This window comes from Hemicordylus capensis, chromosome 2 (genome assembly GCF_027244095.1).
Source record: "Hemicordylus capensis ecotype Gifberg chromosome 2, rHemCap1.1.pri, whole genome shotgun sequence".
Classification (NCBI taxonomy): domain Eukaryota; kingdom Metazoa; phylum Chordata; class Lepidosauria; order Squamata; family Cordylidae; genus Hemicordylus; species Hemicordylus capensis.
Window position 1 is genome coordinate 24,018,613 of NC_069658.1, and position 14,217 is coordinate 24,032,829.

The 14,217-nt window shown below is 43.1% G+C and overlaps 1 protein-coding gene across 3 annotated transcripts in view; it reads right to left on the reverse strand.

Moving 5' to 3' along the window:
* NPR3 (natriuretic peptide receptor 3) overlaps positions 1–14,217 on the reverse strand; it is a 90,965-nt gene that overhangs the window by 63,116 nt on the left and 13,632 nt on the right. For all 3 annotated transcript variants that reach the window (XM_053289633.1, XM_053289632.1, XM_053289635.1), the window contains exons 2-3: positions 9,701–9,823; positions 6,381–6,547 (exon numbers count right to left, since the gene is read on the reverse strand). In XM_053289633.1, coding sequence (XP_053145608.1) covers positions 6,381–6,547; positions 9,701–9,823 — 290 coding nt within the window. The remainder of the gene's footprint in view (positions 1–6,380; positions 6,548–9,700; positions 9,824–14,217) is intronic.

Consider the following 14,217-nt stretch of genomic DNA (forward strand, 5'->3'; position numbering starts at 1 on the left):
GGCTTTCAGAGGGTGGGGAAGGCTATTTTCTTTCTTTTTGTCAAGGGTTAGGAGGACTGATAGCTGCTGAAGTAACCCTTAGGCTGTTGTCTACTTTTAAATTCAAATCTTTCTGTTGCATTTCATTTAACTAAAACAGAGAAAGTGTTCCTACTCAAATAGATTTGCATTTGGGAGGGAGGCATCAGAAATAACTAGACATACCAGGACCCATTAACCTTTTGAAGAGGTCCATATGAAATGGTTTTTAATTCCAGATGACTGCTTCCTCTATCTGCAAGTCCAAGGACTTGGTAGACTTTCAATGAAGGCTGCACCACAATTGACACAGAACTTTTATTCCTACAACGGCTCCATAGAGGGTGTTCTCAAGGGGAAAGGAGGTGAAACAGTTGAGATTACAGTTCAGTGCCTTTAAGCATTCAAAACCCTGATGGGTTCTTTATCTTTACCACCCTGTCAGTCAAATGTTGTATCCAGCAGCTTAAATCAAGTCAAGATAGAGCATGCCAACTGCAATGGTGTAGTTCCACCAATAACAGTGAATTCATCTGGATGAATTGAACACTGAGTATCTGAAATACATTAGTTACTGAAAGACTCTATAAAGTATCTGCGAAAAGGCCCTTTATTTCCTAATCTTTTGTGAAATATTTTATTTTAGCCACAGCTATGACAAAGAACTTTGCATTTCTACCAGTGATTTATTAAATAATATGGGTGGGAACCAGCTCTTGCACTAGCAGAAGCTTGTACGAGGGAACCTGTACAAGCCCATCCTCCCTACAGCAGCCTCTGTACCCGCGAGCTTCTCCCAAGGATCAGAGGACCCTCTATATTTTATTTATTTATTTATTTATTTAACACATTTCTATACTGCCCTAACCCAAGGTCTCAGGGCGGTTCACAACAACAAATACTAAAAACAATTTAAAACAAATAACAAACAATCAAAAGTTTAAAAATTTAAAAGTTAAAAAGCTAAAAAGTTAAAAAGCTTGGGTAAAAAGATGAGTCTTTAAATCCCTTTTAAAAGCCACTAGAGATGGGGAGACTCTTATTCTCACGTGAAGTGCATTCCAAAGTCTCGGGGCAACAACAGAGAAGGCCCGTCCCTGGGTGGCCACCAAACGACATAAAGGTAGCCACAGACGAGCCTCCCCTGATGAACGTAGTGGACGATGGGGATCATGCAGAAGACGCTCTCTTAAATACCGTGGGCCTAAGCTGTTTAGGGCTTTATAGGTTATAACCAGCACTTTGTATTTTGCCCGGAAACCTATCGGCAGTCAGTGCAACTCCTGTAATATAGGAGTAATATGGTCTCTTCGAGATGACCTGGAGACCAACCTGGCTGCCGCATTTTATACTAATTGTAGTTTCCGGACTACGTACAAAGGCAGCCCCACATAGAACGCATTGCAGTAATCAAGTCTGGAGGTTACCAGCAAGTGTACTACTGTTTTGAGATCATGAACTTCAAGAAACGGACGCAGCTGGCGTATCAACCGAAGCTGATAGAAAGCGCTTTGGCCACTGCCTCAACCTGGGAAACCAGGGAGAGGTGTGGATCCAGAAGCACTCCCAGACTGCGTACCTGTTCCTTCTGAGGAAGTGTGACCCCATCTAGAACAGGTAGATCAATATCGCTTCCCAAGTGACGACCGCGCACAATAAGTACCTCCGTCTTGTCTGGATTCAGTCTCAGTTTGTTATCCCTCATCCATCCCATTACTGCCTCCAAGCAGGCATTCAGGGAGGATATGCCTTCTCCTGATGATGTTGACATGGAGAAATAGATTTGGGTGTCATCAGCATACTGATAACACCCAGCACCAAATCTCCGGATGATCTCTCCCAATGGTTTCATGTAGATATTAAAGAGCATTGGAGACAATATGGAGCCCTGAGGGACTCCATATAAAAGCTCAGATTTTGAAGAGCAACAGTCTCCAAGCGACACCATCTGGAATCTGCCAGAAAGGTAGGAGCGGAACCACTGCAAAGCAGTGCCTCCCACCCCCAACACTCTCAGACGTTCCAGAAGGATACTATGGTCGATAGTATTGAAAGCCGCCGAGAGATCCAAAAGGACCAACAGAGTCACACTTCTTCTGTCCATTCCCAACTGGAGATTATCCATCAGGCCGACCAAGGCAGTCTCCACCCCATAGCCCGCCCGAAAACCAGTTTGAAATGGGTCTAGATAATCAGTTTCCTCCAAGACCGCCTGGAGCTGGGAGGCCACCACCCTCTCAATCACCTTGCCCAACCATAGGAGATTGGAGATAGGCCTGTAGCTATTAAACTCTGAGGGGTCCAAGGCAGGCTTCTTAAGAATAGGTCTAATAATTGCCTCCTTTAAACAAGGAGGCATCCTGCCCTCCCTCAGAGAGGCATTTATAATTGCCACCAGGCTCTCCACAACAACCCCCTTGCCAGATAGTATAAGCCACGTCGGGCAAAGATCAAGCAGACAGGTGGTAGAACGTACCGTTCCGAGCAGCTTGTCCACATCCTCAGGAGTCACAAACTGAATTTCATCCAGTCTAACCACACAAGAGGAGTTGCTGGATACCTCTGAATCTGACACTGCGATAACTGTAGAGTCTAAATCGACCCGAATACGAGAGACTTTGTCCACAAAAAACTCATTAAAAGCATCACAGCGGGCAACTGATGGTTCCAAAGATGGATTCAGGGGAGTAGGGGGCCCTACTAGACCCCTCACAACCCTGAATAGCTCCGCCGGACGAGAGCCTGCGGAAACAATACGGGCAGAAAAGAAACACTTCTTTGCTGAACGTATAGCCAGAGCATAGATCTTTAAACGTGCTCTATGTTGTAATCTGTCGGATTCGAGTCGAGTCTTCCTCCACTTGCGCTCTAGTCGCCTACCTTGCCGCTTCAGCTCCCGCAGATCTTCCGTATACCAAGGAGCCATTTTTGAAGCGGGTCGGAGAGGACGCTTAGGAGCGATCATGTCTACTGCCCTGGTGAGCTGATTATTCCAATTCTCCACCAGGGCATTAACCGGATCGCCGGCAGGCCAACATTAAATCCTTCCAAGGCTTCTTGGAATCCTATTGGATCCAATAACCTTTTTGGACAGACCATTCTAATAGGTCCCTCACCCCTGCAGAGGTGGGACGCAACTGTGAGTCTGACCTTAACCAGGGTTAAGGGTGGGATGTGGGGTGAGAGTAGCTCCCGGTGGAGGAGGAATTGCTGCAAATTGGACAGGGACCCCAGTCTGTCCACTTGCACTCACAGAAGGTTCCTTTGCCCAATTCCCAGCAATTCCATCTCCCTGTGAAACCCACTGTGCACCCCCATCCCACCCTCTTCCAGAATGCCCCCATCTCCCCCCAAAAAAAAACTTCAGGAGGCCTTTGAGGAAAAAAGGAGGTTGTTGTGGGGAGGAAGCGATGAAACTATTATGGATCCACTCCTCTTTTTTTCTGTTATATTTATTAACACTTCCTGTACATTTACTTCCAACACTGAAGTTATTAAGGGGAAAAAAACAACTTCCTTCATTTTAAAAATACATTTTCATCTCCTTTTAAGGCTGATGGAACTTGTGACATAGCCCCATCACTGTAAAGTGGTTTACAAAAAAAAAAAAAAGAAGAAGAAGTACAAAAAACAATGGAAGTTATTTCTTTGTTCTGGACCTATCCGCCATTTTGAATCTTTAAGCAAAATTTGTTTCCCTTTTAATATTTTTTTCTGCTTATTCCCAAAGCCTGGTGCTCACTCTGGTGTCTTCAGAGAAGCCAATGGATTTTATCCATCAGTTGGGAACTACTAAGGTTGTTTCTCTAAAGTTCTCACATTTGTGAATGAAGCCTGGTGGGAATAAGGCTGCAGCCTCTACCACAGAGATGGGTTACAGAGCCGGGCAGGCAGGCAAACACACAATAGAGAAGAACACACAACTCAGTGTCAGTACCTGGGACAGTGCACTATGGAGTTGGGAGGCAAGACCTGGGCTCATCAGCAAGGCCTAGGATGGACAGCAGACTACCTGGAAGGCTGGTCCAGTTCTGGTGTGAAGCCTCCACAAAGAGGCCTGTGCTGTAGATCAGTGTTTCTCAACATTTTCGGAGTCATGGACCGGTACATTATTTGTACGCAGTTCCCTGGACCAGCAGTTGGTAAGGGGGTCGCTCCAGCAGCGAGGGCTGCTGCTCATTACCCAGCAGCGAGGGCTGCCTGGAAATGAGCTCTAGAGAGCTCCTGCTGACCCAAAATTGTTTTTTTGGGGGGTGATTTTTTATTAGTGATGGCTCACAGACCGGTATCCAACACCTTGCAGACCGGCACCAGTCTGCGGGCCGGTGGTTGAGAAACACTGCTGTAGATCACGCCCTCTAAAAGAAATCAGTCCTCACCTAAAAGTCATAAAGCTGCATTTCTGAGGTATGAACTCCTCTCCTGCCTTGGAGACCAAGGGAATAAAGTTGGGATTTAAATATATGCAACTTAATGCTGACATTTCATGGTTCAAATTAGTTACAAATGCAAAACAGGTTTTTCTATAGCATATTTTAGAACACTAAGATTTTTCTGTATCATAATTAAAGCGACAGTCAAACTGGTAAGTAAGGCCTATTGAACACATTGGAATTTATTTCCAAGTAAAATGCAGTTGGGATTCTAGTTTGAGTTTAGTCAGTGTAATTTTTATTTTTTGATGGGTTCTGAATTTTTCCATTTCACCCTTATGATCACACATTGTACCATGTTGCATATTGGAAATCCACCAATGCAACAGAAGGGTGAACAGGCAATCAAGAAAATATAAGAAAAGTTACAGCACTTAAAGCAGGACTCCTCAGACTTGGCCACAGAGTTCATGCAATCAATATAGCTTGCTTTTATCATTCACATAGGACCTTGGCAGATACAAGGAAAAGGGAGAGAGCAAAGCATCAGGGATTAATGGCATGTCTTGTGGTCCCTTACATCACCAATCAAGATGTGGGAAAGAACATAGTTTGTTGATTGGTTGCAATAATTTACTTTGATTAAAGGTTGCAATAATTTACGTTGATTAAGCTTTGATTAATTTACTTTAATTAAGAAAACAGAACACGGTGAAAGACCGGTTCCAGGTCAGCAAAGGAGTAAGACAAGGCTCTAAACTTTCTCCTTCTTTATTCAATTTATATGCCGGACATATACTGAGAGAAGCTGGATTGGAAGAAGATGAGCATGGTTTTAAAGTTGGAGGAAGAAACATCAATAACCTGCACTACGCTGATGACACCACTCTGATAGCCGAGAATCAAGTCAAGGCGCACAGTGAAAAAATGGGACTACCATTAAATGTAAAGAAGACTAAACTAATGACAACCAGTACAGCAACCAGCCTCAGAATTGATAATGAAGACATTGAAGTGGTGGATAGCTTCTGCCTTTTAAGATCGACCATTAACAGTAAAGGTTCCAGCAGTCAAGAAATACGCTGCAGTCTAGCACTTGGTAGGGTTGCAAAGAAAGCCTTGGAAAGGATATTTAGATGTTGAGACGTGTCTACATCTACAAAGATTAGGATCGTTCAGACCATGGTTTTCTCCGTGACCCTCTATGGATGCGAAAGCTGGACTTTGAAGAAGCAGGACAGAAAAAGCATTGACGCTTTTGAACTTTGGTATTTGAGAAAACTTTTGAGGATACCATGGACAGCCAGGAAAACAAACAAACAAATCAATCCAGAATTTTCACTCAAGGCACAAATGACCAGGATCAAACTATCATACTTCAGACACATTATGCAAAGACCCAGCTCCCTTGAGAAGTCCATAATGGGGTAAGTTGAAGGAAAGAGAAGAGGACGACCAGCAGCAAGGTGGATAGACACAATTATGACAGCAATGAATGCACCACTGAGAGACCATAAAGACCAAGTTGAAGACAGATCATCCTGGAGAGACTGTATCTATGTGGTCACTAAGAGTCGACACTGACTTGACGGCACTCACTCACTCACTCAAGGTGAGGACAGGATGAAGAGCAAGTGGATAACTTAGCTCACTACTGAAGAGACAACTTGAAAAACTTGGGAGTCAAATGAAAGCTAAGAAAGAGGGGGGTTCAGACAAATATTAAGAGTTAGGTAATACATCTTTTTTTCACTTCATACCTTAGATGCCCCATGATGAGCAAGAGGATGAAGACAAAAGGAACTCTCTACCAGATTACTGTGAACAGATGTTCTTTTGCAAGTGGATTTTTAAAAGGCAAAAAGTTCTCAAAAAGGAACTGTGACCCCCAAGACATTTTGGTGCAATTCAGATAAGGCCATATTGTCACTTTTGATTTAATTAGAAGGGTGTTTTAAAGATGCTAAAGCCTCATAATCAGACACTTACATAATCTTCATCATTGATTCCTTGTTTCTGAACAGAACTTTTCACCTCCATGGCAAACTTCTCAAATTCAGGTTTCACTGTCCTCAGTAATGTGACTGTCTGGAGGAATAAGTATGCTTGCTTTGCCTCAGGGTCATGTTTGTCTCCTCTCTTCCATGAGCCATTTCCTAAGGAAGAAATAAAAAATATTTACAATTCCAAGTCAGTCTCCATAACGGGCTCATGTTCCTTTTTTTATGCCGCTGTATTCCCCATGCTGGCTGTAGCCAGCAACATGAAACACACTCTCCTACTAAGACAATGTGTCTACTCTATAAGCACAATGTACGCGAATGAAAGCACAACTGATTTCAGAGGGAGCATTAATCACATGCTCAGGTCTCTCTCGTTGAAATCATAGGATTTAAAACTTTAATTGTAACTGGATTGCAGTCTGTAGGCAGAATCCTCACTAAACTGGGCTGAATTCAGTAGCCAGGGTAAGGGTGCAAGTGCACCCTTAGCCTTGGCTAACAGCCGAGTTCGTTAAGAGAGTTAGGCAGGCGGGGAGCGGAAGGATCCACAAGGATCCCGCTGCTTCTCACAACCAGCCTAACCCTGCCCAGGCTGCTCCAGGCAGGGTTAGGCTGGTTGTGAGAACAACCTCAGAGTCCTTCCTGCTCTTACGCAGCTCTTCCTATAGTTGTTTTAGACATCCTCACCACTGCCATGCAAATCAGGACTGAAGCATGGGAAACCTTTACCCTTTGCCCCTACTGTGGTCTCGATTCAGATCTCCTATCTGTGGCTACTATTTGGTCCACCAGGGAAGCTGCCATTAGTGCCAGTGGCAGTTTCCCACCTTTGGCAAATATCAGCCATAGAGAAGGCATCTAGATAAAGAACACAGTACTGGGGGGGGGGGGTTTAAAACCCCCTCCCTCCTACACAGCCGTCTTAATCCAGATCAGGCCCACTTGTACTGTTTACATTAACCACGGCAAACATGTAGGGCCAATGCTATGATTAATATTACAGGTCCCAGTCGTGCACAAATCTACCCTGAAAAGAAAGATAACTTTGTGTCCTTATAATTATAATTCACCAGTAAATTAAGCTGAAAAACATTAGCTGATTTAGTTCAATTTGCTTCCCTGGAAAATCTGAATGAATCCAAGCCCTGAAGTTGAGCCTTGAAAATTGTACATGGAATTTTAACTTACAAGAGCCACAAATCACACACATCCAAACATGCTAGCCTTGGCAGTACTTTAGCAAGGATTTGCAAATTTGGCTAGATGGTGACTGGCGTGAGGGCCTCCTCTCTCCAGGGAGATTTTTTGCCAAACTTAACATGTTTGGATGGCAGGTGACAGCCTTTATATGTTCACAAGCTTTTTAGATTTTATTTTGTCCTGCACAGTAATATAGGATTTATGCTGCAGTGCCCTACATGGAAGAAAAAGCCAAGGCCAGCAAGCTCTTGCCACCGGGTCCTGAAAAGTGCTGGTTCTCACCTTTAAAACCCTTCAGGGCTTAGTGCCTGTTTACCTTCAGGACCGCCTCTCACTAGTGATGTGCACGGACCGATTTGCAGGCTATTCTAAAGGCCTGAGAACCACTTCACTGTGGGGTGGGGGGGGGCAGTTCGTGGTTCGATGCCAGGGGTGTGGCTCTTTAAGGGAGGGGAGGTTGCACTTACCCATCCCGCTCCTTTTCCACTGCCAGCGCTCCTTTTTTGAAAAGCATTTGGGGCGGCAGCATATCTCCCTGCTGCCCCTTCCCTGGCAAAAGGCTTCAGAAGGTGCGATTGCGCATGCACACGGCACGCATGTCACGTGTGTGCGTACGTCAGACGTGCACACGCACAACGTGTGCATGTACAATCGCACATTCTGAAGCCTTTTGCCGAGGAACGGGGGAAGGGGCGGGAGGGAGGTACGCTGCCGCCACAAATGCTTTTCAAAAAAGGAGTGCTGGTGGGGGGAAAGTGACAAGAGGGGTAAGTGCATCCTCCCCGCCCGGCTGCGAACTGGAACGCCACAGTTCCATGCACACCACTACCTCTCAGGGCCAGTCCTGTCCCGTCCTGTGAGATCTTCTCAGGTTGTCGTTCTTTCAGTCTCTGGTCTTAGAGCAGTCCATAGTACTAAGGCCAGTGGAAGGGCTTTTTCTGTTGCTGCCTCTTCACTCTGGAACTCTCTTCCCCCAACCGCCCCCCGATTTGGTCTGGCTCCTCTCTTTCAGCCTTTAAAACCTTATTGAAGATATTTCTTTTCTGCCAGGCGTTTGCCCTTTAAATCTTAAAAAATAAAATAAAATAAAAAAATAAATAAAAATCTCAGATGCTGCTCTCATTTTGCACACTGCCCTGAGTCTATGGATTGGGCGGTATATTAAATTTTTTAATAGATAGTTAGATCATCAGTGCTCTGTGAAAAATGTGAGGACAGCATCTCCCCCACCCTCCCAGGAGCTACGAGTTTTTGCTCATCAACAGCCTGAGAAAACTCAGCTTTAAAACAAACAAAAACACAAACACCTTCTGCAACATTTTTGTTTTAGTGTGGTAAACCACCTTATGTGCCTTGGCCAAAACAAAAGAGTGATATATAAATAGGTGTATATAAATGTAATAAGTAAATATCAGCCATGCTTTGTGTGCCTAGGATTTTAACAATATAGTCCTGCAAAGCAATCAAAGAATTCTACTGAATTCTAAGAGCAGGACTAAATTACAGAAATAAATATTCATCAGTAACCAATGTAATTTCCAAGGACTGCTTCAGCATGAACTAGTTCATGAATCAAACTGCCCATCTGTTAGGTTAATGACAAAAGTGATGGATTTAAACATTTGAAACTCAGATCCCAATCCACATGATTTAGCTATAAAGTTCAAAATGTATTTTAGGCAAGTCAACTCTTGGACCAGTCTATCTGACAGGGTTTTAAAAATCAAGCCTTGCCTGAGATTTTGAGATAGAGAGTAGGAAACATGTAATTCCACCCCCCCATTAAATGAACCTCTAAGCAGTTTTTAAAAATCTGTTTCCTTTAATTTCAGTACGAGCATTACACATGCTCAGCTCTCTCCCACTGAAATCATAGGGTTTAAAACTTTTGAACTGTAGCTGGATTGCACTCTATCAGCCGGATCCACACAAAGTTAGTCATGCCTAAGTCTAAATAGATGTTGACCTCAGAGTGAGGGGACATTTTTAAAGTGAGTGCCATATTTTAAGACTTACAGTGGCCTGTTTTAAGGGAAAAATAATCTCTAAATTGTTATTGTGTTTATAGGAGTCTTAGAACACTCCAGAGGAAAGAAACCACATTACCATATGATGAACTGTTGAAGAGTTCAATATTGAAGAAAGCGTAGTCTCCATTGGTCATTCCTTGCCGATGTGCAGCCAACATGATGTTCCTTATTGCGTCACTGCTGGCACACATTATCACGACTGGTAGAAATAAATAGAAAATACAGATAAGAAGCTATTCTTAAACCATTGAGAACAGATTGTCAAGCTTATGTTCTGCTGGAGACAGCAACATCAACTGCCCTACCATTTTAAAAAATCATACAGAACTGAAGGGCCGACGCCTGACATTCTGTAGTAATCCAGTTCCAAGTTGCTCTAGACGCCTTTGAAAACGCCATCTCCAAAGGCTAACTATTAAGTCACGCAAGTCAGTGGCTGACTCTTCATTGGATGTCAGCGACAGAGGATCTGAGTATCCAAAACATAACTGTTGGAGGAGGAGGAATACATAATCATTCATATTTTGTAACAGTCCCTAAAATGAAGTTGTTTTTTTCCTTCTTGGAGACTAACCCAAATTTAAGACAACGTACTACATACATATACAGGACACAATCCATCCAATGTTACAAGCTTTTACGTTTCATTGGCTAGTAACCAGAACAACAAACCACTTACAGAAGGACACTGCACTAACTAGCACAAAACAATTTCAGTAGCTGGATGTGCCAAGTCTGGAGCTTGTGTTCATCCCATGAAACTGAAGATCGGGAAATTTAGGACCCACAAGAGGAAGCACATTTTCACATGAAACATAATTAGTCTATGCAATTCTTTGCCATGGGAAGTGGTGTTGGCCACTAGCTTGGATGGCTTTAAAAGGGGCTTAGACAAATTCATGGAGAATACTAGTTGGTGTCTATAGGTTACTTCTAGCCTCAGGGGCAAAATACCTCTAATACCAGTTGCAGGGGAACAGCAGCAGGTGAGAGGACATGTCTCACCTCTTGCCTGTGGGCTTCTCAGAGGCATGTAGTGGGCCACTGAGTGAAACAGGATGCTGTATTAGATAGACCTTGGGCCTGATCCAGCAGGGCTCTTCTTATGTTGCACTACCACAAGCACGTCTGCGCAACAGTTGTGCAACTTCAGCATGCCTCATTTGTTTTGATGGGGACAAATGAGCGCAAAAGCACAGTTCTGCGAGTGAGTGAGTGAGTGAGTGAGTGAGTGAGTGAGTGAGTGAGTGTATAGAGCAAATAAGCTAACTTACTGCATTAGCACAAATTCGTTCATTCCGCAAGTGGTTCAATGCTCTGGATGCCAGCCATTGATTTCAACACAAATGTTAATTATGTGCACAAATCTTTCCCACTGAAAGCACATAAAAGTGCTTTACTTTGGCTGGATCACGCCATTGTTTAACCATGTGCTAGGGGAAAAAAGGAATGTTGTGATTATTACAGCAGCATCTTATTCATTAATAACATAAGTAAGTAAGAAATCCCCAAGTTTAGAGCAGCTTTTACTTTAGCTCATTGTCACAGTCAACCCTCAGCGGTTCTTGAGGGTCGTTATAGGGGAATCCCCTTTTCAGAGAGGCTTTGCCCTTGTGGTTAGGATCAGATTGAAACCATTGAACATGTTTTATTATTCTGTTTGTTCTATAAGGATATTCGTGCAGCATTTATTACAACATTATTAGGTAAGTGTCCAGGTCAGCAGAAACATTTTTACTGCTCTTTGTTATTTTTGGACTCTGAGCTTACAGTTACAAACAGAGTTGCTAGATACTGTGCTACTATTAATACTCGTCGGTGATTGGTTAATAAGAAATTACCGTTGTCTTAACTTTTTCAATTTTAGATATAAATGTATTTTAAGTTCTTTTAATCTTTTATTTAATGTACTGTTCATATTGTACTGGTCTGTGACTATAATAATAAATGACTGACTGACTATCAAACAGAGGATGCAAGCAACACTGGGCTTCCAGCTCATGCTCTGCATGGAGAAAGCCTCGCAGAAAGACCCCTGTCTAGAAGCCTGAAAAGCTGCCACCCTTCATTACAGAAAACACTGGGCTAGACAGACTAATGTTCTGACTAGTAAGACAATTTCATATGAGCATGTAGTTGGAAAATTATACATTTTAATCCCATGGTATAACTTGAGGTGCATGCAAGTGCAACACAAAGACAAGTTAGTTATATCAATATTACATCATCGCTGAAGTTACTCCTCATCCAATCAAGGTTTTTGGTATACATGTGACAATTATTAATAAGAGCTACATTCAGAGTACATATTATTTATTGTGTATTTATATACTGGCCTTTCAACAAGCTTCTTTCTCAATGCAGTTTACAAGTAAAAAGAAAGTTATAACAACAATTGTTAAAACAGCAATTAAAAAGAATAGCGCCATAAGTATTAGAAGGCCTGGGAGAAAACCAAGGTCTACACCTGGGATCCAAAGCATAGCTGCACAGGCACTTGGCATGCTTCTATGGCAAAGTTCTCAACCTTGGGTCCCCAGATGTTGTTGGATTACAACTCCCATCATCCCTGCCTCTGGCCACTGTGGCTAAGGATGATCGTAGTTGTTGTCCAACAACATCTGGGGACCCAAGGTTAAGGACCCCTACTTTGTGAGGAGGGAGTTCCACAAACAAGGTATCACAACCGAAAAGACGATTTCTCCTCCCATTGCTTCAGCTTGTCTGACTTTAGATGGTGGGGGCACCCAGAGGAGAGGCTCCAAAGACAATCTTAGGGTATGGGTAGGTTCACATAGGAGTAGGCCTTCCTGTGTGAGCAATGATCACTTATAATGATCCATATTTAATTTATTTTATGGTCTTATTGTGTATGTTTTGTAAACTTTTAATCAGATTTGCATTTTTTAATATTTCAATTTAATATTTTTATTTTTAACTGTTTTAATAGTCCTATATTAAATGTTTTGTAAACCACCTTGCAACTGTTTTAATGAAAGGTGGTATAAAAAAATCTAACAACAAAAGAAAGAAATAATGTTCTCACAAAATTCCTTGGCCAGGAATTGAGCTGCACTGTTACCAAGAGAGCCTGTTTGGGGGCTCTCAGGAGTACCCCTATACCTAATTTGGGGCTACCAGCTGGTAGTTCCCACATTTTGCTGCTCAGATACCACGGGACCGTGAGATCTCCATTTTGGTTCGCATGACCTAACTCATAGGGCATGTTGTTTGGTGTGTGGCCTGGGAATGATAGCTCTCAGGTCTAGTTTAATTTCAGGACTGCAGGAGAAACTCCTTGCACTCACCTCCTTGATTGCTTTCAGGTGAGGAATACCAGAGTAGAGATTATTGAAACAGCGCTATTCTTTTCAAGAATCAGCCAAGTATTCTCCCTATGTTGGCACAGCAGATCAGGTCAAGATATCGCCTCCTCTGGAAGGAGTGATAAGAAGGTAGCAGTTCATCTCCTAGGTTTAACAGGCATGTTAATGGTTGGCTCAGAGTATGGGAAGCTAGCTTGTTTACATTTTAGTCACTCCCAAGAATTCTAGAAGGACACGAGATAAACTCTGATGTGCCATGGTGGTTCACCCGACACAGGTCTTTTAGACCTTTTCAGCCTTTGAACTGAAAGGAAGCACACCCAGCAAATTCAAGAGGACAATGCTTCATCCTGTACTTTGTCCACATTTTCAGGGTGTGATTAGCATAATGCCTTCAGGAAAGATTTTTCCTATAATGCACAACCAATCGGTGTGTCTCTACCCCAGATTCCCCAGGTGTTTCTTCCTCAGATTCACCAGGTGCTTTTCACTATGTCTTGGCATTGGCACCTCCATCTTGCCTTGCCTTTTGCTTCTGTCCTGCTTGTCGCCTTCAGACTGGCTCTTTTCCCTGTCCCGGTCTACATAGCAATCTTGGCTTTGAGATCCAGATCTTTTTTTCATTTCTCCTGGGCTCCCACATCTGCCTTTCTGCCTACCTCAGAGGCGAGAACTCTCTCTGTAATGACCAAGCTACAGCACCCCACTGGAAGGATCGAGGTAGAAGCTAACCCCTGCTCTCAAATATCTCACTCCCTCTCCTCTTGCTTCTTCTAAAATCCAAAGCATTTTTTCTTCGCCAGCCTTGAAACACAAGAACTGATTTTGGAAACTCAAGCCAAATGGCCTCCTTGTGAACTGTAACGTAGTCCTTGTAATCCCTTAGTCTTGCTAGTTTTATTAGTTAAATAATGGTTAATAGGAAATAATATTTAATTAACTAAGTTTTATTAGTTAAATATTGTTCCCTATTAACCCACCCAAGTCCTGCTATGCGCCTCATTGTGGCGGGGAAGGGTGTTCCTCAGAGGGATGAGTGAATTACGCCAGGAGGTAAACTCCTAGTAGGGTCACCCAAGGCACAAAGGTCATCCCAGCTGCCCAGATAAAGCAAGCAGGCACCTATGCAGCAGCAAAACAGGAAGGACTGTCACTTCAGTGACAAGGACAAAGGCATAATTTCATACTGTGCAGGAGAAGGCAATGGTAAACCACTCCTGTATTTTACCAAGAAAACCACACGGAAAAACAAAATAGAATGATTGTC